Genomic DNA, 27,422 nt, shown 5'->3' on the forward strand with positions numbered 1-27,422 from the left:
CAGGGGTCTGTCCAGACATTTTGTGAAAGGTCCGTTTTTTGTAAAATTGTGAAAAAATTACTCGTAATTTGTGAATATAAAATAAACGTTAAGTCACATTCTTTCGACCAGGGTCCGCTTTTGTGAATTTGAGCAAATAGGGTCCGTTACAGCAAAAAAAATACTTTTTCAAGGAGTTTCTAAATTGCAAAGACATACAAGATTATGCTCAATGCTGTAAAATTATAATTAAAAAAAAATTATAATTAAAAAAAAATTAAATTTTAAAAAATAAACAGCAAATGCAGCTACTAAATAAGCGATGCAACATACAAATATTTGGTATTTAGCCTATACTGCTGAACGCAGAATATTAATTTCGGACGAATAATGGAAGAATCGTCTGCCGAAGACAAAACTTAATTCGTTTACATCCATCTTTCTTGTTTTCTGCCCTGGAAAGGGTTTATTCGATTAACAAAATAATAATGAAGGTAAACAAATTTGTGAAGGGTCCGATTTAAAGATAAATTATTTTGTGAAGGGTCCGTTTTTAAGTTAAAATATTTTGTGAAGGGTCCGTTTTCATGAAAAGATATTTTGTGAAGGGTCCGTTAACGGACCCAAATTTCTTCTAAACAGACCCCTGTAAAAGAATGACTATATGTTTTAAAACAATGATCTGAAAAATTGTTCTTATCAACTATAATGATGCTGAAAAATTAAACACCTTTAAAAATCTTCTACCAAAATTAAGTACTTTTAAGGGCACTTATTTTCCAAAATAAAAGTTAAGCAGTTTTTAAGGACTTTTAAGGACCGTGGGAACCCTGTTATTACTGAAGGGCTCTGGTATTGATTTTGGTAAATTAACAATAAAATATGGTTTTATAATACGTGATAAAATTTGGTAATTTTATAATGATCCCTTTGAGCATGTCATACAAACCATTTTTTTGGTTAAATTTACTTTTCAGTTTTATGTGTTTTACTAAATGTGTGGTTATAAGAACTATAAGTTTGAAAACCAGAATTTCCGATAAACCGTTACCATATAAATGGAAAACAAAATTGTTTTGAAAATTGTAAATTTTGGACTAAAAATTGTAAATTTCTAAAAATACCGTAAATGTTGGCTATATTAACCAGAATTACAGTTTTTTTTTTCGTTTACCGAAATTGTCATTACCATACAGTACGGAAATTTTACCATAATTGTTTTCTCCGTGCGGATATCAACCCGGAAGTCATGGTTTCCCACAATACTTAAAGTGTCCATGAGGTAACAACTAAAGTAAGCTTTATTTGTTTAATTTTGCTATCATTAGAACATTTCTGTACATGATTATTAAGTTTATAATGATTTTTGCGGTCTACAGCGGTGGTCAAAACGATTGTAAATTAAATCAAAAATAAAATTTTCAAGTATTACTTTTGCTACCACTTCATAAATTAAAGAAAAATCTTCGAATCAAATTGTAAAAAAGAGGGAGAAAATGGCAATATGAAAATAAACTGGAGATAGCACGTTAAGTGACGTCTTATATACATTTCTGATAAATAACATGGGTGAATATCGCGTGAACTGGAGATAGTATGTTAAGCGATGTCTTACATACCATTTCTGATAATTTACATGGGTGAAAATTTTGTGAACTGGAGATAACATGTTAAGCGATGTCTTACGTACAATTCTGATAATTAACATGGGTGAATATGGTGTGAACTGGAGATAGCATGTTAAGCGATGTCTTACATACATTTCTGATAAATAGCATGGGTGAATATCGCGTGAACTGGAGATAGTATGTTAAGCGATGTCTTACATTCCATTTCTGATAATTAACATGGGTGAAAATGCCGTGAACTGGAGATAACATGTTAAGCGATGTCTTACGTACAATTCTGATAATGACCATGGGTGAATATGGTGTGAACTGGAGATAGCATGTTAAGCGATGTCTTACATACATTTATGATTTTTTAACACCATAAAGAAGAGATAATTAAAAAAAGATATAAATTTCTTTATCATGCCGTTAATCCAATGTAAGTTTTTGGATTATATTATGTTACACTGGCTAAAAATCAAAAACTTATTTTAAATCATTTTAGTACGAAGTTACAAATAGTTTATACAACGGAATAAACAAAATGAGAAATAATTTTCGTACTTCGTGACATAGTTTATCAATATTTGAAGCAGAATTCAGCAATCTTTTATGCACTATTCGATAAACTAAACTCAAACAAAATAAATAGTATTTTTCGTATTTCGAGAGATAATTTATCACTGCTTGCATGAGAATTCAGTATCTTTTATGTACTATATAATATAACAAGTTCAAAAAGTGAAAATAAAATAAAACAATGCATTGACATTAAGCATTCATTGTTTATGGATACCTATGTAAAGGTACATGGGAAGAGAAAATGTTAAAACCAACTATAAAATAGAAAAACAACCACAAATATCCAATGTAATGAATTACGATTTCATCGCGTTTCTTTTAGTTTTTTTTCTACTCAATTGGCAGTAAAAAATGAAAATATATTTAAAACACTTCTGAATCAAATTATGGTATAATGCATTTTGGATACATTATCCGTAAAATTCATTTTTAACGTAAATTTTACATTAATATTTATTTGATTAGAGTGACTCAGTGATTTAACAGAAATTATTACTGTAAAAACTACTGCATATCAGATTTTTTGTGCCTCAGCATATTCCTGTAAAAATGGATTTTATGGTAAATAGTACAGGCACTACTTTTTATCCGGAATTTTTTGCAGTGTAGAAATTCCATAATTATCAATCTTATCATTAAAAATGAAATTATAAAACTGGCGATTTTCATATTAAATTTTAAATTTAAATAGCATTATGTTCGGAAATGACCATAAAATTTAATACACTATATTAATACCCAACACTTTAATATTTTGAAACTAGCAACAAAGGAGGTCTATGGTAGATTTCGTCTATTCAAACAAAAAATTAGTATAAAGCACTTGACGTATAAGTTTAATTTTTCAAAATTTAACGTGAAATGAATGATCTCTAGGGGTACGATTCCTACATAATCGTCTTAATTTAATCTTAGATTAGTTAATGCATACCTCTGAGCACTTCTTCGAGATCTTCCAAGGTGATAGGACACATTCCCCCGGGCAATGTAGTCGACAGGGCTCTAATTCCACTGGTTTTAGCAAGGGATCGCACTTCGATTCAGGTACTTCTTCATCACTCCATTTATTGAGACATCTGTAGGAAATAAACATAATACAGTGACCGCCACTAATAAAACCACTAGATTATACAAATCAGCTGCTTCTTTAAATTAAATCTGCAAGAATGGAATTAATATGTACAGTGCGCAACCTAACCCAGAATAACTTTTGATCTAATGATCGGATCTTCACGTTCTAGGACTATGCTAATTAATAAGTGCAGACGATATTTTTAGTTACGAAATCATACACAAAAACGTACTATCTTTTAGTTTCCTTACTATTTTAATTATTGTTATAGCGAAAAAAAATTTCTGATTGTAAGCAGGGGTCTGGTTAGAAGAAATTTGGGTCCGTTAACGGACCCTTCACAAAATATCTTTTCATGAAAACAGACCCTTCACAAAATATTTTAACTTAAAAACGGACTCTTCACAAAGTATTTTAACTTAAAAACGAACCCTTCACCAAATAATTGGCTTCTTAATCGGACCCTTCACAAATTTGTTTATCTTCATCATTGTTTTGTTAATCGAATAAACCCTTCCCAGGAAGGGGGGGGGGGAGAGAAAGACAGATGTAAACGAACTAAATTTTGTCTTCGGCAGACGCTTCTTCCTTCATTCGTCCGAAATGAATATTCTGCGTTCAGCAGTATAGGCTAAATATCAAATATTTGTATTTTGCATGGCTAATTTAGAAGTTGCAATTGCTGTTTATTTTTTAAAATTTTATAATTAAAACTTAATAATTTTAAATTAATTATAATTTTACAGTGTTGAGCATAATCTTATATGTCTTTACAATTTAAATCTCCTTGAAAAAGGTTTTTTCAATAATAGGTCCCTATTCGCACAAATTCACAAAAGCGGACCCTGGTTGAAAGAATTTTACTTATCGTTTATTTTATATTCGCAAATTACGATTAATTTTTTCACAATTTTACAAAAACGGACCTTTCACAAAATGTCTGGACAGAGCCCTGAAATGTGTTGGACAGATGTAGAGGGAACCTCTAAAAATAGATTTTATTCTGCTCTTAATTCGAGGTTGTGGTATTAAAAGATTACCGATTATATTTGTGAATTTTATTTGCAGAGAAAAGCATTAAATGAGATAATAATTTAGTTTTTAAATAATAGAAAATATGTTATGCATAATTCAGCATGATAAGGGTTTTATAAAGATATATGTGAGTAACAGTGAAGATTAGCGTGCGGCCAAAAAGAGAGACTGATTTTGGGGATCTATTTTCTATTATGCATTGATCATTTCTCAACGAGTTTATTTGTATTTATAATTAAAGAATTTGTAAATTCTGTTCAAGTCTAAATAATCAGAGAAGTTCAAGTCTATGGCCAATTTTACAGTAGGTAAAATTTTAAAAAATCTCCACAAAAAAAAAAAAAAAAAAAAAAAAAAAAAAAAAAAAAAAAACAGATGGTCTTAAAGAATCAGATTAATTTCAGATATTAAGCTTTATGAATTTCTTTCCATAAATTCATCTTAATCACAAAAATATTTTTACAGAACGATACTAGGGAAAAAAAATATTAAAAAACTGCCATATATGATGATTTCTAGGGGTCTGTTTAGGAGAAATTTGGGTCCGTTAACGGACCCTTCACAAAATATCTTTTCATAAAAACGGACCCTTCACAAAATAATTTATCTTTTAATCGAACCCTTCACAAATTTGTCTATCTTCATTATTTGTTTGTTATTCGAATAAACCCTTCCCGGGGGGAAAAGAAAGACGTTTCGCGACAAACTAAGATTCCATAAGTTCAAATTCCAAATCTAGTATTCTAAGAAAATATTATACTTTTACAAACATCGTGCGCGCATTCTTATTAATATTAAATAATATTTTTTTTTGTAAAAAAATATATGATCAATTTATATTTATTAATAAAATTAATTAATAGAATATTATGTAAATAAAAATTAATTTCTGGCAATTTTTTTAAATAAAATATTATAAATTTAAGACTTGTTTAAGTTTATTTAATGCGTAACACATTAAAAGTGATACATTAACCACTTCATTAACATAGTTGTGTTATTTAAAATATGTCAATTGAAATTATTAAAAATGTGAGTGATTTTGTTTCCATTATTCGTCCGAAATGAATATTCTGTGTTGAGCAGTATAGGCTAAATACCTAATATTTGCATGTTGCATCTCTAATTTAGTAGCAGCAATTGTTGAGCAGAATTACAATTTACAATTTAAAAACTTCTTGAAAAGGCTTTTAGCAATTTTTGCTATTTGCACAAATTCACAAAAGCAGGACCTTGGTTGAAAGAATGTGATTTAACGCTTATTCTATATTTACAAATTATGAATAGTTTTTTTCTCACAATTTTAAAAGAACAGAATCTTTTACAAAACGTCTGGACAGACCCCTGATTTCAACAAGTAGGATTTGTATTTAAAACAATTGTCCCACCATCCAAAAAGGCGGGCTATTCTTTAGGCGAAAATAAGACTTAAATCTGAAATATCGATTAGGGAATCTAATACGAAGTTAATGATTCGAAGATAAAAGAAAATCCTGAACATTCTAAACTATTCACTCTGGTACTTTTCTTTTTGATTAAAAGAGTTTTGGAAGTTTGAGGATAAAAAGTGCGATAATTGTTTTAGCCAAGACTTTTTCTAAAGTTAACTTTTCTTACATTTATAAGACTTTTTATTTTATTTCATTCCAGCATTGTCTAGACATGTTCTTAAATGTTTTAACCCTATTAATTTCAAATTAAGGAAATTTAGAATTTGTTTGTTTTCCAACTTTTTTTCCTCTTAAATTGGAACTAGTACTTAGAGATTTACTGACTCAGTATCATTTTTAGTAATTGCGAAGTACACTGGTCTTCACAACAAAGAGAACTTTTTTGATTTCGTCGAAAAGAAGAAAACTTAACGGATTTTAAAGGAATTTCGTTTACATGTAGTCTAATATTTTAAAAATAAATACTTGAAAGCAGTTGTAAGTAATGATTCACTCATGCGATTGGAATTTAAAGTATGGAACAAAAAGTTGGTTCACAGAAGGTAAGGCATTCTCAAACATATATACATATTTTACGCAGTAATTTCGTTCTCTAAATAATGTAGGATAGAACTTTCTGAAAAATTTTATTTTATAACATTTGATAACCGTCGTTGAACAGCAGACACAATTTTTTGGGGTTTACGTCAACTAATGTTGAACTCCATATCCTTGTTATTTTGAACCCAATCCAGAGGATAATGGATCTCCTGGATCAAGTATCGGGAGAAATTTGCCTTCGTGGAGGACTTATGCTTTATGCTTTACTTTATGCTTTACTTATACGACTTTATGCTTTACTTTATTTAATTTTTTTAATAACATAGAAAATTACTACCATAAACTTCGTATAATGAAGAAAGCTATTAAAAATAAAATCAGAATGTATTATATATATAGTTGCTCAGCACAATGCTCTAAGAACTTACCTAACTAAACGGTAGTGCATCCCATTTCCACAGAAGGAATCGTTTGTCAAAGAACAATTACTCCAACTGTCCGCCAACCAATAATAATCGGCACAAACTATGTGGCATACGTCCTTTTGAATCTCCTACAAACAAAAAGCACATACTATTAAAGTAGAAATCAATAGCTATGTGACAAACAATGAAAAATTTTTATTTAATTAAAAACTTCATTGGCTTAAAAATTATATAAATTAAAAATAACAGTCGACATAATTCATGCGCTAAAAAACAGGCTCCCATTTTCAAGACTTGCCAGACGTGAATGAGGAGAAACAAAGGCGATTTGAAATATAAAACGTAAAAATGCCAGAAAAATAAAGATGAGAAACAAAACTAGAAAACCCACAGTAGCTGAGAAAGAAAAAAAAATGAAAAACAGAACAAGAAAAACCGCAGTGCTCACAAAAGGCAAATCAGGCTAAAATGCATTTCCACGAGCAATGGAGGGGTAGCGAGGAACTAATTTCGTTAACAAGGAAATCAACATTCATATGAATAAAACAAGATTCCCGGGCATCAAGATGAGCATATGAGACAGAGATGGTAAGAATTTTGGCATTTCGGTTACTTAAAAATCCATTGCAACTTAACGCTGTTAGATAATAATTTTTTCGACCTTTTCTTTTTTTGAACTTCGATATTTTTAATAAGCCATCACGACACGCGAATTTCAATTTTGAGTTATGAGATTTGCTCGATTCGCAACGATGTATTCGCAAAAGCACGTCGTTTTCCGATCGCTTTTTCCAAAAATTCAACACGGAAAAATTTTGCGCGATCCGTTTTATAAAGTGAAACTTCGTAAAGGGCCGTTTTTACGAATTTATGTGAAGGAACCGTTTCTACAAGTTAGAATTTTGTGAAAGGGCCGTTTTTTAAAATTTAAATTTTGTGAATGGGTCGTTTTTCAAAGTATGAATTTTGCGAAGGAGCCGCAAAGTGGCTCTAATACCCCTAAACATTATATCAGAAAATATTGAAAAAATATTATTAAGTTATATCAGGGGTCTGTCCAGACATTTTGTAAAAGGTTCGTTTTTGTAAAATTGTGAAAAAATTTCTCGTAATTTGCGAATATAAAATAAACGTTAAGTCACATTCTTTCAACCAGGGTCCGCTTTTGTGAATTTGTGCAAATAGGGTCCGTTATTGCATAAAAAACTTTTTCAAGGAGTTTTTAAATTGTAAGAGATACAAGATTATGCTCAACACTGTAAAATTATAATTAAAAAAATTAAATTTTAAAAAATAAACAGCAATTGCAGCTACTAAATTAGCGATGCAACATACAAATATTTGGTATTTAGCCTATACTGCTGAACGCAGAATAGTCATTTCGGACTAATAAAGGAAGAAGCGTATGCCTAAAACAAAATTTAGCTCGTTTACATCTGTCTTTCTCCCCCCCCCCTTCCTGGGAAGGGTTTATTCCATGAACAAAACAATAACCAAGATAAACAAATTTGTGAAGGGTCCGATTAAAAGATAAATTATTTTGTGAAGGGTCCGTTTTAAAGTTAAAATATTTCGTGAAGGATCCGTTTTCATGAAAAGATATTTTGTGAAGGGTCCGTTAACGGACCTAAATTTCTTCTAAACAGACCTCTGTATATGTTTAATCAAAATTAATTTTAGGTCTAAATTAAGGGCTAACGGTAAATGAATGTTTAAAATTTAACTAAGGGTCTTGGTAGGTTTTTACTTAGATGAAAAAAAAACTATTTAGATAATAGAGTTAACTATTTATTTATTACTATTATTGTTAACTATTTAGATAAAACAAAAATACTCATAATAGTTAACTGTTTAATTAAAAAAATTTGATCCATTAAATTAGATTTCAAAGAGCATGTATATTTAAATTAGATTGGAATTAATTGAAAATTAATCTTTCATATCGTTAATTACCTGCGCAAAATTAAGTTGAGAAAAAAAATAGCGTTGAACAAACAGTTTGAAACTTTTTCAATTAATTTTAGTGAAGCGTAAAACACGGAAAAAAAAATTCAATTACTTTAAAAAATGGAACTTCCATGATATTGCTCTTAATCTGTCTTCCAAAAAAGTAATTAAAAAGACTGGGAATTATTTTAAATAATGTCGGAAAAACTTTGAAGATATGCTTTATTTGTTTGGGAGGGGGCAATATATGTTTTCTATGACTGCAAGATTTCGTGTCACTTAAAAGTGTGGTTATCTAAAAGAAAAATCGTTAAGTAAGAGGTTTAATTAAAAAAAAAGTGAGAATATAGTAAAGAAAAGCAATTTCTAACGATTTATGTGACATAATCTTAAAAATAAACGGAATTAGAAAGTTAATTAGAATTTAGACAGACATCAAAAGAAAAGAAAAACTAACATTTAGCTAAAAAAAAAAGAAGGAAAAATATAATCAGCTTCACACCATTTTAAATGACATAATGACTATATACAAAATAATCGAAATACTTTTAATACATTTTTTCATAGTACTCAAGAAATATTTAAAGAATCATTTTATAACTTAAGAAATATTACATTCAAATATTACAGAAATATTACATACAAATATTATTCTCATACATATCATCATATCAATGAAGTTTAATGCTTTTAGAGGTTTGAGGGAATAAATTGCAAACATAAAATAGTGTTTTTGAGCACCCTATGCCAAAAAATGTACCAATAAGTTTATGACTAGTAACAATTATTTCGGTTATTATATGCAATGATTGCGCAAAATTTCCTAAACCTAGCTTAAATATTTATGGAAATAAGGACATTTTTATAGAAAACTAATTTTTTTGAGTTACGTTTTCTTGTTACAATTTTAAAAAGAGTCAATAAAATTTAACAAAATTTTTGGAGAGATTTAAAATTAAATATAAAAGTATTGCTTTAAAATTTGAAATTTTTTTTTTTTTTNTATTCAATGAAGTTTAATGCTTTTAGAGGTTTGAGGGAATAAATTGCAAACATAAAATAGTGTTTTTGAGCACCCTATGCCAAAAAATGTACCAATAAGTTTATGACTAGTAATAATTATTTCGGTTATTATATGCAATGATTGCGCAAAATTTCCTAAACCTAGCTTAAATATTTATGGAAATAAGGACATTTTTATAGAAAACTAATTTTTTTGAGTTACGTTTTCTTGTTAGGATTTTAAAAAGAGTCAATAAAATTCAACAAAATTTTTGGAGAGATTTAAAATTAAATATATTAATATATAAATTTAATATATAATATAAAAATTAAATATATATATAAAAGTATTGTTTTAAAATTTGAAATTTTTTTTTTTTGAAAACTGGGCAAAATATAAGTAAGTAAAATAGCTCTTTTTACTGCGCATGCGCAAAAAATTTTTCTTCTTTTTTTTCCTGCATAATTTTGTAGTGAATCGCGTTTGGCAACTAATAAAAAAAAGACCGATTTGAATATCTTAAAAATTTAAGTTTCAAATAATTTTTTAGTTTTTGCACTTTTTAAAAGAAGCTCAAAATGATAAGAGGGTTTCTAAAAATATTATTTTGTATCATAAAACAAAATTTCATTTTAACACATGATAATATCCATGATAACACATGATAATAATAATGATGGTCCGGAAAACAAAGTGTGATGTTATTAAGAAATAAAACATGCGAAAGACAAGATACTTTTTACAGGGGATGATCCCCAACAATGCGGGTGTCACTTTTAATAAATCTTGCTTAATACGACAACATGAAATTTGCAGAAAACCCCTTATCTTTTTTAACTTTCTTTTAAAAATCACGAAAGGTACTTAGAAAAATGATTAAAACTTTTTAAATTTTTAAGATATTCAATTTCGATTTTTTGTTATTAGTTGTCAAATACGATTCTAAGAAAACAAAAATTTAAATTTTTCTCACGCATGCGCAGTATAAAAGAACAACTTTAATTACTCATGTCTTGCGCAGTTTTAAACAATTTTTTCTTAATTTTAAAGCAATAATTCGGTAATTATTTTCAAATTGCTCATAATTAAAAAAAAATTTTTTTTTGAATATTTTTAAAATTACAGCAAATAAACGTGAGACAAAAAATTTAGTTCCCCCCCCCCTCCAAAAAAAATTGCATATATCGATAAATATTTAAGCTGGATCTACGAAATTGTGTGCAATTATTCGCATATAGTAACCAAAATAATTGTTACAAATGACAAATTTATTGTCACATCATTTGGCACTGGGTGATCAAAAAACACGATTTTCCGTCTGTAATTTGTCGTCGGTCCCTTAAACCCCTAAAAGCTTAAAACTTCATTGATAAGTATGAGAAATCATGTAACCAGGGGTCTGTCCAGACATTTTGTGAAATTGTGAAAAAATTACTCGCATTCTTACAACCAGGGTCCGGTTTTGTGAATTTGGGAAAATAGGGTCCGTTATTGCAAACTTTTTCAAGGAGTTTTTAGATGGTAAAGACATACAAGATTATGCTAAACACTGTAAAATTATAATTAAAAAAATTAAATTTTAAAAAATTAACAGCAATTGCAGCTACTAAATTAGAGATGCAACATACAAATATTTGGTATTTAGCCTATACTGCTGAACGCAAAATATTCATTTCGGACGAATAACGGAAAAATCGTCTGCCGAATACAAAACTTAATTCGTTTACACTCATCTTTCTTGTTGCCTGCCCTAGGAAGGGTTTATTCAATTAACAAATCAATAATAAAGATAAACAAACTTGTGAATAATGATTCAAAGAAAAATTATTTTGTGAAGGGTCCGTTTTTAAGTTAAAATATTTTGTGAAGGGTCGTTTCTATGAAAAGATATTTTGTGAAGGGTACGTTAACGGACCCAAATTTTTTTCTAAATAGACCCCCGATAACCTAAACAATTATAAATTTATAAAATGATTCTTTGAGTATTTATTGAAAAATATAAAAAAAATGTGTTAGTTTAGAAGCGTTTACACTATTTTGTTCAACCCCTGTATCGATATTAATTGAACTTGAATCCCAATGTATACTTTTATACAGTTATATACGTATAATAACTTAGTTTTCACAAACTATTTCATCTTTGCATTTTTTATCATCATTGAAATTCAATTGTTTTAACTTTAAAATCAATCAAACGAATCTAAGAAATATATGTTTCTGAAATTCAAAATCTTAATCGATTTTTTGTTTTGTTTGAGTACTATGCCTAATAGTTTACATAATCTGTTAGCAGCGATTCCGTAAGGCATTTTGAAGGTTTGTTCAAATAATATTCAGTTACTTTTATTCCACTGAATGATCATATCTCGTTTAGCTGATAGACAATTCGTTAGAATTTACACTGGATTTTTTAACAGCATTAAAGTCAAAGATATTATAACTGAAAATAAAAAAAGGGATTAAGTGGGTCTGCTCCCGGTGCTTTTGGAGCCTGCTTCAAACTGCTCTGACGATGTTGTTCGTAAACAAACTGAAGAGTTTAATCGGTTTTAATCGTTAAAGAAGAGTAGAGATTTTAGTTCCTTCACGCTTTGTTATAAATAAACGCTTTTGTGTAAAATTAAAAGATTTTGAAAACAAACTTTTGATTTCAATACAAAATATTTTCCAATATTTCTCAATATTTAGTCAATAATACTTTGGTCATTTTTTCATCGAAATAAAAATTTATTTTAAATATACATTTAGAAATTCCGATTTTGATAGGTTCATTAAAAGTAGAATGATCAAACAACATTCAGTGGGAATGTTCCCTAAATTTGTAGAAGTCGTGAATTGTATTTTATTATTTTATTAGTTTAACTTCTTCAATTGTAGTAATTTTCGCAAAGAAATATTTAAAATATTGATGAAGGAATTATTATTAAAAAAAAAGAATAATGACGTTGTGAGAAAATTTTGAATTGAATTGATTGAAAAATCAACAGTTACTTTTATTATTACAAATTAACTATTAACATTAACTATTAACATACTCATTAACTATTAACAAACCGTTAAACTTGACAAAAGTGGAAAAAGTTTGAATCGGGTTCAAAAGTTTGATGTAGTAGTGCAGTGTTTCCCAAACTTATGTACCCTTTCTAAATTTTTCGTAGCGCTGTGTACCGCTAATAAAAAAATGAATGCCATTTTTTACTATAAAAAAATTGCTCAAAAGTTAAAAATCACAACTGGCTGTTGATACTACTAATTATTAAATGTTAACTCTGCAAAAAATAGCCAATAGAAAAATACGTAATCGTAAATTTTCATGCCTGACTTTATTTTTAAATAAAATTTTTTGAAATTTTCGTTTGTTGCCAGATATTTTGCATAAGAAAGCGTACCCCTGGGGGTACGCGTACCACACTTTGGGAAACACTGTAGTAGTGGAACGGACCCTATGGTTACTTCAGAAACTCCAAAAAAAAAAAAAAAATGGAGTAGAACAGAAATGTTTATTTTTGTTTGAAATGGCGCATGCGCTGTGTCCAAAGGGAAAATTAAATGTGTTTATTATTCAAAGCTGAAAAAATGGCGGATTAAAACTTGACAACCATCTAAAGTTATAGGTGATTAAATATTTTATTATTCAATATTAGCGTTTTTGTACCCAGTTTTGATAATGAATGCTATTTTTTCCATATTTTTTCAGACAATACAAAATAACAGAAAATAAAACATCACGCGCATTGCGTAGAAGCTAAATTTTCGACACAGGTATGCACTCAACAAGCGGTCAGAAGCGTCAGTTTAAATTAAATTTAAAGTTTACGTTTGTAGGTTTAATTACTGTAGCGCTTTTAAAACTTTATATTGAATTAATGTATTGTAATTAACTTTATATTGAATTATTTATTAATTAAGCATTCAATTAATGCATAAAAATTTTCTATATAATTTGAAACAAAAAGCAGATATAACTGGCCGGTGAACGATCTTTTAAGCAGAAAATATCAATTTTCAACAATTTTGAATGAACTACGACCTTAAACAGATAAATAAAAGTAAAAAATGGAGCTACGAACTTAATATTCTAAAACACAATATTTCTTTCTAATTAATGGATCATTTGATTGAGATTTAGAATATCCTTAGGAGAGAAATGTAAACATTCGTTGCCGAGACTTTATTTCATGTCGCTAAATAGTAAAAAAGTAAAAGCAGTCTTAATACCTAAACCATCCAATTTCTCATTTTTCGCTCAAAATGAAAGAGTTAAGGCTTCACATTTTGGCAGATGTTCTCATTAGATGCGGGAGAACGATTTAGGAACAATTTTTTTTAACAACTCTTTTCTGGGTGACAGATATGGGATTTCCAACCAATTATTCTACGAAATAAACGAAACGATGAATCAAAGTTGTCAGAAACTAAAGTTTTCAAAGTAAAAGCAATAACTTGACAGATTTTTATCAGAAAAATTCGTTGATTAGAAAAGTAGAATCTTTCAGTTGGATATATGAAGGCAAGATCAATAACAGAGGTTTTGATTTTAAAGCTAAACTAAATGAAGTCCATTGCGACAGAATTTTCATGAAAGGCTTTTAAAATTAATCACGAGTGATTTTTTTAAAAAAAAAAAATTGATACAGGATTTTAGGAAAGATTTTTAACGTATTTAAATAAAGAAAATTCATTAAATCAAAAATGAGATTTTTTTGTGTTTATAATGATAGAAATAACTAAGATTATGTTTTATCAATGATAAGCGAAACATTTATTTCTGATATTTACGATAACTTATTCTAAGATATACTTTATAAAGAGACGTTGAGAGAACGTTTGTTCATAACATTAGTAAGCGGTTAAAATTTATTTAGTATCTTCAATCAATTTTAATTAATTGAATTAAGATTAAAAATATACGAACTGAATTTTAAGGAAATAGTTCGCATACATATTATTTATGGGCTATTTATACAGTTAATACTATCTATAACATATGAAAAAAAAGAACACTTACATCTTTATTTTCACCATTTGGACACGGTCTACCTAAACTGTTTGCTGGAAGTAAAACATTTCGACGTCGTTCTATAAAACCTTTTCCACAAGGAACGCTACACGGGCTCCAAGGAGTCCAAGCTGTCACTTTACAATCCAAAGGACAATCTACAAGGCACAAATCCTTCTCTAAACCTAGAAAAAAAATCTTTCAATTAATTCCGNGAAGAACATACAATTTGGGAATTAAAGAACATGGAGCTATTTTACAATTTCTGTTAATGTTTGTTTTTAACTTACTAAACCAAGTACTTTTAACAAAAGTTTGTTACCTGTTATAATTCAAAATATCCATATAAAACCAATAAATTATCTTTCAAAATCAAAATTTACTATACCAATTTGAACCATACATTGCCTTTTGACATTGTTATAACTTGACAATTTTCAAGTTTGATGGCCTTTTCCAGAAATGCATTGTGGCAAAGAATATTTCCCAGTTTTGTATATAATTCTTGCTTATATTTTGATTGAGACAAAACTTGTTATCTACCTTGCTTTTCTTCAAAAAAATGAAGTGGAAGAATGTAACTTTTGTTGACTTATACCAACTCCTATCATATGACTAAGATATCATGTGACTAAGATATCATGTGATTAAGATATCATATGACTAAAAAACGTGATTTAAAACGTTTTGTTTAAACTAAACTGCTAAGACATGATGAATGTGAAAAAAAATGCCTCTATTCTATCTTATCTGCCTTATTCTGTCTTGTTCTCCCTAATCAATGTTTTTATGTACTTTTTTTCACATGTTGTAGAATGTTATTTTGAAAGTTTGGAAAACTTATAGAAAACAAGAACATGGTTAACATGGAAAAACTCCATAGCCCAAGGAATTTGGTGCTAATTCCACCAAATTGGGATACTAAATAGTTTAATACTCCAACCAGCGGTAATTTAAAAAATAGTAATTAAAAAAAAACTTTAATTTTTTTTTAATAAAAAAAGTTTTGATGTTTTTTAGAACATTTTGTCGCAGTTTTTTTTATCTAAAAATATCTAAACATAAAAACACTTTGCATTCATTATACTTTAACGACAAGAACAAATAAGCTATTTTGAAGAAGACCCTAAAAGAATAACCACGGATTTGGTATATATAGTTTTCCATTTTTGGCGATACATCTCGTTGTTTGTCACCATTTTTTTTTTCTTTTCGAAAACGGTTTACACAAGTACCAAAACATCAAAAGAGTTAATTTCTTATTTACCAGGTTCAACGCCATGTTCCTTATTTATTTGCAGTCCCCTTTTATATCTATATCCTTCACCACAATCGAGTTTCCTAATTTCACCATTGATGAGAACTTCTGTTTTATTGCTTTCTTCGACAATGCAGGACATCCATTTGGCGTCATCGTTATTGTTGAATAGCATTGCTTCAGTTATGACGGGGCATTCTTCTTCCTCGGTAAGTTTGAATTTTATTTCACAGTCATTGACATACGCACTTTCACCTGTGATTAAAAAAAAAAAAGAGCAGGTGATGTATAATGAGGTAAATGAAAACAGAAATTTCAATTTCACGACACGTTTTTTAATAATTAGGAGGTAACGACCATCAACTGCCGAGATTGTTTCCCATTCGACATTGCTTTTTTTCCCCTTAAAAATCGACATTTAAAAGAAAAAAAAAATTCGAATATCATTCGTTAGTGAAGCATGACTATGATTTAAATGAAAGAACATTTTAATCCGTTAATCACAACGACATGAACGATTACATGGATTTGAAAATTAATTAACAGGGGTCTGTCCAGACATTTTATGAAAGGTCCGTTTTTCGTGAAATTGTGAAAAAATTACTCACATTCTTTCAACCAGGGTCCGCTTTTATGAATTTGTGCAAATAGAGTCCGTTATTGCAAAAAAAAAACTTTTTCAATGAGTTTTTAAATTGTAAAGACATGCAAGATTATGCTCAACACTGTAAAATTTTAATTAAAAAAATTAAATTTTAAAAAATAAACAACAATTGCTGTTTCGAAATTAGAGATGCAACATACAAATATTTGGTATTTAGCCTATACTGCGAAGGCAGAACATTAATTTCGGACGAATAATGGAAGAATCGTCTGCCGAAGACAAAACTTAATTCGTTTACATCCATCTTTCTTGTTTTCTGCCCTGGAAAGGGTTTATTCGATTTACAAAATATTAATGAAGATAAACAAATTTGTGAAGGGTCCGATTAAAAGAAAAATCATTTTGTGAAGGGTCCGTTTTTAAGTTAAAATATTTGTGAAGGGTCCGTTTTTATGAAAAGATATTTTGTGAAGGGTCCGTTAACGGACCCAAATTTCTTCTAAACAGACCCCTGATTAACTGTAAACAAAATTCATCGAAATAAGTAATTTAACTCACTAACGATATATTTATACGGATAACCTTAACTAGTTACACAAGTTCAAATTAGGAATGATTTTATTATCTCTTTAATTAATTTTTTAAGTTGTTTTTTTTTAAATTTCAATATAAATGTTAAAATTTACATCTCTTAACATATTATCTCACTCTCTTCTATTTTCTGCCTATATTCATCAACACAAGCGTGAGCTTATAAAGATCTCGAAAAGGATAAATAAATTTTTCTACAACGATGGATAAATTTTTTTTTGTCAAAGTAAGAAAAAGTAAGAAAAATGAGCTAAAAATATTTAAAATTGTAATAACTTTCAACGAATTGGAATGTCGAAAAACGGGACTAGTTTTAAGTTCCTAAATAAAAACGTCTCTTTCAGCGTGTAAAAATTTCAATTTGAAGTCGCATTTCTGCGGGTTGCAGAGCGGTCATAATGGTATTTTTGTACTAAAAGTTTAACAGTTAATAAATCACGTGCTTATTGTTGTTAAATTTTTATATTTTTTCCTACTCACTCTGTACAATTTTCTACTCCCTTTTGAAATGTAATGTTATGTTGGACACCAAAAACAGCGGCATACGAGGTGCCTACGATTTTTTGTAATTAATTAAAAATTTTAATTATTACTTACAAATGAAATATAGGGAATGCGAATACTGACTGATAGTATAAATAAATAGGTATATTGATATTTACTATATATCTATATTTGAATTTTATATTTCATTAAATGTGAATATATTTTCTATCCAACAGTTAGTTATAAGATAAAAAATAATAATTTAGTCTTGAATAAATGTATAACTCAACTTACATAAGATACGTGACCCCAACTTTGAAAACATACAAATTGAATCAGTGGTTATGTCGAAAACAAACACCTAACTGTCGTCTTAGTTTTGACGTCAACTATCTTTCTTTACATAAAAACAAGTACAATTTCATCCAAGTCAATCATTAAGGAAACCCAAGTTTTGTATTTTCATCTTATTTACTATAAAGATGGTTATAAGAGAAACATATAAAATTTTATATTCGTCCGAATTCTGTTTTTTTCTTTATTATGTCTTATATGTGGTTAGAATCGATAAAAAAAAATATTGTATTGTATAAAGTGATATTGAATAGTTCTCTGCGATGGATTATTTCTGCTCAAACAAAGACGTGAAATTGAATTCTTCCTTTCTTTCATGGAATGACGCGCATAAAGTTTGAAACATTATATTCAATGTATTTATTTTATATTACATTTTGTTTTTCAATAACAAAGCTGTTATGACAGAAAAAAGCATACTAAAAGATATGATAATTTTTTGTATTTCATCTTTACTTTGAATATAAAGTTGTACATTTATTTCAAAATCTTCTATGCCATGAAGTCTATTCAAGGGTCTGTCCAGACATTTTGTGAAAGGTCCGTTTTTGTAAAACTGTGAAAAAATTACTCGTCCTTTGTGAAGATATAATAAACGTTAAGTCACATTCTTTCAACCAGGTTCCTGCTTTTATGAATGTGTGCCAATAGGGTCTTGTTATTGCAAAAAACTTTTTCAAGGAGTTTTTAAATTGTAAAGACATACCAGATTATGCTCAACACTGTAAAATTATAATTAAAAAAATTAAATTTAATAAATTAATAAATTTAATAAAAATTAAATTAACAAAAATAAACAGCAATTGCTGCTACTAAATTAGAGATGCAACATACAAATATTTGTTATTTAGTCTATACTGCTGAACGCAGAATATTCATTTTGGACGAATAAAGGAAGAAGCGTGTTTACACCTTTCTTGTTTTCTCCCCTGTTAAGTGTTTATTCGATTAACAAAACAATAATGAAGAAAAACAAATTTGTGAAAGGTCCGATTAAAAAAAAATCATTTTGTGAAGGATACGTTTTTAAGTTAAAATATTTTGTGAAGGATACGGTTTTAAGTTAAAATATTTTGTGAAGGGTCCGTTTTTATGAAAAGATATTTTGTGAGGGGTCTGTTAACGGACCCAAATTTCTTCTAAGCAGACCTCTGGTATTGTGGGATATTTATTTATTTATTTATTTTTTTAAAAGATTTGTTATATTTGACGACAGCAGATTGTTACATGAAAGATATTAAAATATAATATCGTAAAATTTTTAATTGCCTTACATATGCTTAGTAATGCAATTTACACGCTATTGGAATCAGAATTGGACACTATTGGAATAAAATTTAAGCCTATAAACCTTGCTATGATAACTTTGCTAAGTTATCATAGCAATTTTAACTATAAACTTATCATTTTAACACTTATTGAAATTGTGTAAGCTAAAAATTATTTTTCAATTTACTCACTGAATTAAAATTAATCAGTGTTCAAAAATTTAAAACATTGTATACACTGTAAAAAAGTACCGGGACTCAAGAGTGCCAATCCTTTTTACCGTAAAATTCATTTTTACGGGATTATGTTACAGAACAGAAAATATACCGTAATTTTTCAGTAAAAATTACAATAAAAACACTAAATAAATATTATTGAGAAAAAAAAAATTCCGGTATAATTGTTTTGCCGTAAAAATGGATTTTACGGATGATGCACCGAAAGTGCCGATACCGTAATTTAGGTCGTAATTTTTTTAATGTAATGTTTTTAGAAATAAAATACGAAATGAGAGAAACTCACCAACAAGTTCCCGATGTCGTGACCTTTTAGATTTGTAAGTATATTTGCATTCAGACCATGGACTCCAGATCGTTAAAACACATTCTTTAGAGGAACATGTCACTTCACAGGATCTCAGGGCCGTAGGAACTAGGCTGAAATTGTCGAACAGGCAAAAATACGGTTCCACTACACGGCCATAACCATCCAAACAACTCACGTCTGAAACATAATACACGATTTCATTATATTTAAAAAAAATGCATTCAAAGTTATGTACTTTTTAACAGAGTTGAGTCTAAATATTTTTTCCCATTAACATTTAAAAGAAGAGAGTATAAATACGTAATATCAACGTAGAACGTCAAACTGGGGGACAACTCGAACTTTTAATCATTCTAAATGATAATTTACCAATGTTCTTTTACGGCACCGTGTCGTGAGCCAAGTTTTTGACAGAAGAACAAACATGTTTGAAATACAGTTAAATCAAACACCATATAAAGGAGTTACATAGTTAATTTTTATACTAACTACATTTTTATTCAGATTGCTCTATCTGTATAGTCGTGGTTAGTAAGGAAGGATTATTGAAATAAAATAAATTTCACAGCTAAAGAAAAACAGTGGCGTACTGTCTTCTCTGAAAAAATCCAGGATGGCCAGTTTTTATTGAATAATAATAATAATAAAAAAAATAATTATTGAATATAATAATAAAAAAATAACAACTATTGAATAATAATAATAAAAAAAAAATCGAGGAAGGGAAATGCTTACATAAATGTAAGCAACAGAAAAGGTTCGCCGGAGCTCAGAAAAGAGGCCAACACAGAGAAGCTATTTTCTCTTGTGCATTATGCGTTAATTTATTTGATCATTTCTCATCGAGTTTATTTGTAGTTTAAACATAGTACAAATAAATTCGGCTCTTTGTAGGCACAAAAGCTTAAATTTATAGTCAATTCTCCACACAGGGTGCTTAGCCAAATTTTTCAGCAAAAAATAAGCTCCTTTTAAGCACTTTTCAAGCAATCAAAAAATATTTTTAAGCACTTTGAAAAATATCATAATTAGACAGGGTTGACTAGTTTTTGACAATTGTTGGTTTTCAAACGATGAAATTAACAAGAGAAATGAAATTTTCTATCACTAATAGAGAAAAAAAATTGACAATGTTTAGTTGGCCCCGTAATCAGAAAAAATTCGAGAGATTTCTCGATTCTATTACAGAGGGCGGAAAATGAAGTCTGAAATTGAGAATCTCTTGCAAAATGCAGCAGGGTTGCACATGAGCAGGGGTCTGTCCAGACATTTTGTGAAAGGTCCGTTTTTCGTGAAATTGTGAAAAAATTACTCACATTCTTTCAACCAGGGTCCGCTTTTATGAATTTGTGCAAATAGGGTCTGTTATTGCAAAAAAAAATTTTTTTTCAAGGAGTTTTTAAATTGTATAGACATACAAGATTATGCTCAACACTGTAAAATTGTAATTAAAAAAATTAAATTTTAAAAAATAAGCAACAATTGCTGCTTCTAAATTAGAGATGCAACATACAAATATTTGGTATTTAGCCTACACTGCTGAACGCAGAATATTCATTTCGGACGAATAATGGAAGAAGCGTCTGCCGAAGACAAAACTTAATTCGTTTACATCCATCTTTCTTGTTTTCTGTCCTGGAAAGGGTTTATTCGATTTACAAAATAATAATGAAGATAAACAAATTTGTGAAGGGTCCGATTAAAAGAAAAATCATTTTGTGAAGGGTCAGTTTTTAAGTTAAAATATTTTGTGAAGGGTCCGTTTTTACGAAAAGATATTTTGTGAAGGGTCCGTTAACGGACCCAAATTTCTTCTAAACAGACCCCTGATGAGAATCAAAAATCCTTACCACTGAATCCAGCTCAGTATACGTAAGTGCGGACCCGCAAGTATTTCATCAAACATGTAAAACAAATGGTGTTTTCATACACTACAGACCGGCGGAACGCCGATATAGATTGGGGTTGAATTAATTGTGAAAACGTTGAATAGGACAATGTCTTTTTGCATAATTTGTGGAGAAAATCAACAAGGTAAAAAAAAATATCACATTTCAGAAAAGGGAAAATTAAGCACTTTTTAAAAACACCCATGCATAAAAGCACCTTTAAGGGCTTTTAAAAAACGAAAATCGAAAATAAGCACCTTTAAGCACTTTTTAAAAACGCTACGCTCCCTGTCTACATTAGGTAAAATTTCGATAATCCCATCCATCTTCTCACCTCCCTCCCCCACAAAAAAATTATTTTTAAAATCAAACTAATTTTAGGTAATAAATAAATGACTTTTTTCTTATAAATCAATATGAATCCTACGAAAATATTTTAATATAATACTGCTAGAAAAAAATGGCCCTATCGAGGGTAAGCAAGAATAAACAAAAACGTTATCCAAAAAGCAACAAATCACTATTGAGGAAAGGAAGTCTGAAACAATCCAAACCTGTTTGATTGCCAGAGAAGAGAGTTGAATGGCGATTATTGGAAGCTTCCCCTAAATACAGTACAATCAAATGGATTCCGATATTTTTCATCCGTCTTCCTCATCAATGAGGGAATAAACTTTGTTAGAGATTTTGTTTCTACTCCCCAAATATGCACACTTTTTTAAATTTCTCTTCTGAGAAGGATTCGGAAAGTATGCACAAACGGTTTTGATTTTAAACATCCTGAATGTAATAAACATGAGTTTAAGGCTTTGAGATCTAAAAAATAAATGTTGATGTAAAGAAATATAGAACTAAAAATATAAAAATAAATATAAAGCGTGCTGATAAGATTAAAGGGTTAGAAAAATTGCTTGAAACTCAGTTACAGTTTGACTGTAAAAATCTTAAAATTCCACAGCATTAGAAAAATGGAAACCTTTTTGATCCCTCAAACACTGAAAAGGAGAGGAAAAACATTCGAATGAAAAATAGTGATATGGTGATAAAAGTTGAAGGCATCCATTACTTAAATGGCAGCAAATAAGAATGAAGCGCAAAAAAATAAAATTACCTCGGATATTTTGGTGCAAAAATGTCAGCAATGCGGAAATGTTCTTCATCAACAGTTTTTTTTGTTGTTATTATTGGTGAAAACATTAAAGGCTATAAAAGAGAACACGATTCGCGTAACGTCATATTTTTTCTATTGTTTATGAAAAGAAAGGGAGAAAATGTCGATAGGGTGTGTGCAGAATAGTAAACAAAAGATTTTAAAGCTATTTTGCCTTAATAAAAAATATTGGGAAACTTAATAAAAACATATTGAGGAACTGTATTGTCACACAATATTAAAATAAGTATTAGAAGGAAATATATTAAAATACAATATTAATATATTAATATTGTATAAGAAATATATTTAAAAATTATTTTCAAACATTTTCACTATTATATAACCCTATTTGAAAGATAATTTGTTAGATGGCTCGTATATTTTTTTTTCTATTCCAAAAAACGCTATTGAGCAGTAGATCAACCTTTGGAATCGTTTTTAAATTTTACTTTTAAACTTTTTATATTATATTAAGTATATGGATATATATGTATATGATATTATATATATGAATATATGTGTATATGATATTATATATATGTATATATATATCAGGAGTCTGTCCAGACATTTTGTGAAAGGTCCGTTTTTGTAAAATTGTGAAAAAATTACTCGTAATTTGTGAATATAAAATAAACGTTCAGTCACATTCTTTCAACCAGGGTTCACTTTTGTGAATTTGTGCAAATAGGGTCCGGTATTGCAAAAAAAAACCTTTTCAAGAAGTTTTTAAATTGCAAAGACATACAAGATTATGCTCAACACTGTAAAATTATAATGAAAAAAATTAAGTTTTAAAAAATAAACAGCAATTGCAGCTACTAAATTAGCGGTGCAACAGATAAATATTTGGTATTTAGCCGGTACTGCTGAACGCAGAATATTCATTTCGAACGAATAAAGGAAGATGCGTCTGCGGAAGACAAAATTTAGTTCGTTTATATCTGTCTTTCTTCCCCCCCCCCTCCTGGGAAGGGTTTATTCGATTAACAAAACAATAATGCAGATAAACAAATTTGTGGAGGGTACGTTTTTAAGTTAAAGTATTTTGTGAAGGGTCCGTTTTTATGAAAAGATGTTTCGTGAAGGGTCCGTTAACGGACCCAATTTTCTTCTAAACAGATCCCTGTATATACACACACACCGAAGAGCCATGACATTATGACCACCCTGCTAATAACATGTAGAACCACCTTTAGCCCTCAAAACTGCTAGCACCCGCCGTGGCATTGATTCCACAAGCTGCTGACTGAGAGGTAGTCTGAGGTATCTGGTACCAAGCGCTCACCAACTGGTCTTGCAATTCCCTCACTTTGCGTGGGGATAGCGTGGCAGCACGAATTTGGTTTTCCAAGTAGGACCACAAATGCTCTGTTGGATTAAGGTCAGGTGAATTTGGGGGCCAAGACATGACGATTCGACCCTTATGACATGGTGCATTATCCTGTTGGTAAACACCATCCCCCGCAGGAAAAACTGTTGCCATGAATGGGTGAACCTGGTCTGCAACTATGTTCAAGTAGCTTACAGTCGTCAGGGATTGTTCTATGAGGTATATGGGTCCTAATGTGCCCCATGAAAACATTGTTCCTGGGCGAGAAACCATGAAAACTTGAGCGAGCCCATTGTTATAGATGGAGGGTGGTCATAATGTAATGGCTCTTCGGTGTATAGATAAAATATGATATTTTACTTGAAATGACATTTGAGGCTCAAAACTTTTATAAATAGTGATAATTAGAATTATAATTTTAGACAATTCTTTTTAGAAAAATGTGCTTTAATGATCACTTACACTTCAGCATTAAGGAATAGAAAATTTAAGTTTAACATGTTCAAGAATATCTTCCTTAATATTATATATAAAAGCCATTTTCAACCTTAATGATGATCAGTAGACAATGGTGGCACATGCGCGAACTTCACTACTGCAATATAGATCTAATGGTAGATGGTGGTAGATAATCACAGACGGTCTCCTCACCGAATTCCTCAACCACTTGACCTAGTGTTAACTTTCCCGAACCCCTAAGACAAGAGATAGTGCAATCCGATCAAGCAACCAGTCATTAGCATGGGGTATGACACCCTGGTTCAAGTCGTTGTAGTCAATAACTTTAGCCCATTGCATAACTGGACGAACTAGTTACTTAAAAGATAAATATAGTTTTTCTAAGCTAAGAACTCCTCCCGCCACAATGTCTGAGGCCGTCGGGTGCTATGGAAACAAGAATGGCGCATTTTAGGGAGGGTAGCTTCCCTCTAGGAATAACACAATAGACCAAAGAAACAGATTCCCTTTCTCTCGCCGAAACCACTCCAAAACAGTGACACCGCACCCCTATTTGAAACAGCCATACTTCGTTACCATAGACACCGCCACAGGTCCAGACGAATGTCTGGGGGAGTTCTTATTTTAGACAAACTATAGAGTGACCGAAAACACTAAAATAAGTAAATAAATAACACTTTCTGTTATTTTACTGTGTTCAGGGGTCTGTCCAGACATTTTGTGAAAGGTCCGTTTTTTGTAAAATAGTGAAAAAATTACTCAGAATTTGTGAATATAAAATAAACGTTAAGTCACATTCTTTCAACCAGGGTCCGCTTTTGCGAACTTGTGCAAATAGAGTTCGTTATTGCAAAAAAACTTTTTCAAGGAGTTTTTATATTGTAAAGACATACAATATTATGCTCAATACTGTAAAATTATAATTAAAAAATTTATATTTTAAAAAATAAACAGCAATTGCTGCTTCTAAATTAGAGATGCAACATACAAATATTTGGTATTTAGCCTATACTGCTGAACGCAGAATATTAATTTCGGACGAATAATGGAAGAATCGTCTGCCGAAGACAAAACTTAATTCGTTTACATCCATCTTTCTTGTTTTCTGCCCTGGAAAGGGTTTATTCGATTAACAAAATAATAATGAAGATAAACAAATTTGTGAAGGGTCCGTTTTTAAGTTAAAATATTTTGTGAAGGGTCCGTTTTTAAGAAAAGATATTTTGTGAAGGGTCCGTTAACGGACCCAAATTTCTTCCAAACAGATCCCTGCATGGGATCCACCAGACATCACTGAAGGGGGAAAAAATTATTCGGAAAAATAGCACTTTTTAAAAACGCAAGCTGAAAAAAAGCACCTTTAAAAGCTTTTAAAAACGAAATCTCCAAAAAAGCACCTTTAAGTACTTTTTACAAAAGCTACGCACCCTGGATTAACAAAACAATAATGATGATAATTAAATTTGTGAAGGGTCTGATTAAAAGATAAATTATTTTGTGAAGGGTCCGTTTTTAAGTAAAAGTATTTTTTGAAGGGTTCGTTTTTATGAAAAGCTATTTTGTGAAGGGACCGTTAACGGACCCAGATTTCTTCAATACAGACCCCTGGTGTTTATCCAAACTGATTTTATACAACTTCTCTGACTATATTAACTGCTGGCATAAATTTTATAATAAGTTTTTCAGTTATGCTTTATTTTTTTCTGCATTATTACAAAATTATTATATGTGCTATTAGATCTTATTTTTCAGATTCAAATTAATTCGTTTTCCCTGATTTTTTTGAGCATTTCAAATTAAATTTCCTGACATTTCCAGATTGATAAAAATCTCCTGATTTCTCTATTTTGTGGCCTGATAGAGTAACAGTATATTGAGATTGAGGTGAAGCATTTCAGAAGCAGAGGTGAAGCCTACTTGCTAGAGAGTTAATAAAAAAAAACAATAGCAAGGGGGAAAATGTAGTATTAATTATGAAAAGTTGTGCGAAAATGCTTGTTCTTTTCTAAGTTAAACAACTTACTTCTAACTTGGAACCCAAATCCACACGGTTGTTTCTCAACGGGAAGCAAGCACTCACTCCATGAACTGATATTCCAGTGATAGGATGGTTCAGAGCGTCTACCAAGTGTCCACCGCAGACAATCGGGCTGTTGAGATTCAGTACAATGTCTAGCTTCTTCCAGAGCGTCTGGACAAGCCTTACCTCCATATTTAGGATACTGCAGGATTATCCGTCGTCTCTTTTGAACACCATCTGGAAAATAACAATTTTTAAAGATTTTTTTTTGTACTAACTATTCTGTATGTGCTTAAGAATTTACCTACATGAATAATGAAATAAAATGGATGAGTATAAAAGTTGTATACGGTTATATTACAGGTAAAAAAAACTACGCATGACCTAATTTTTTTCTACAGAATATACTCAGTCCAGTCACATTAATGTGAACACCTTTCGATGAGTTGACCGCTGCAAGACGTGCAGGTAGAGACTCAATTAGGTTCTTGAAGGTGTTCTCTAGAATGTTTACAGGGGTCTGTCCAGACATTTTGTGAAAGGTCCGTTTTTCGTGAAATTGTGAAAACATTACTCACATTCTTTCAACCAGGGTCCGCTTTTATGAATTTGTGCAAATAGGGTCCGTTATTGCAAAAAAAAAATTTTTTTTCGAGGAGTTTTTAAATTGTAAGATATACAAGATTATGCTCAACACTGTAAAAATATAATTTAAAAAATTAAATTTTAAAAAATAAACAACAATTGCTGCTTCTAAATTAGAGATGCAACATACAAATATTTGGTATTTAGCCTATACTGCTGAACGCAGAATATT

The 27,422-nt window shown here is 29.8% G+C and overlaps 1 protein-coding gene across 1 annotated transcript in view; it reads right to left on the reverse strand.

Annotated features, from left to right (window-relative positions):
* Positions 1–27,422, reverse strand: part of LOC107439425 (thrombospondin type-1 domain-containing protein 7B) — a 484,164-nt gene that overhangs the window by 54,189 nt on the left and 402,553 nt on the right. The window contains exons 18-22 of the mRNA XM_071184973.1: positions 26,609–26,842; positions 19,728–19,928; positions 15,911–16,156; positions 14,653–14,828; positions 6,698–6,822 (exon numbers count right to left, since the gene is read on the reverse strand). Of these exons, the coding sequence (XP_071041074.1) occupies positions 6,698–6,822; positions 14,653–14,828; positions 15,911–16,156; positions 19,728–19,928; positions 26,609–26,842 (982 nt within the window). The remainder of the gene's footprint in view (positions 1–6,697; positions 6,823–14,652; positions 14,829–15,910; positions 16,157–19,727; positions 19,929–26,608; positions 26,843–27,422) is intronic.

The sequence above is a fragment of the Parasteatoda tepidariorum genome, chromosome 9, assembly GCF_043381705.1.
Source record: "Parasteatoda tepidariorum isolate YZ-2023 chromosome 9, CAS_Ptep_4.0, whole genome shotgun sequence".
Classification (NCBI taxonomy): domain Eukaryota; kingdom Metazoa; phylum Arthropoda; class Arachnida; order Araneae; family Theridiidae; genus Parasteatoda; species Parasteatoda tepidariorum.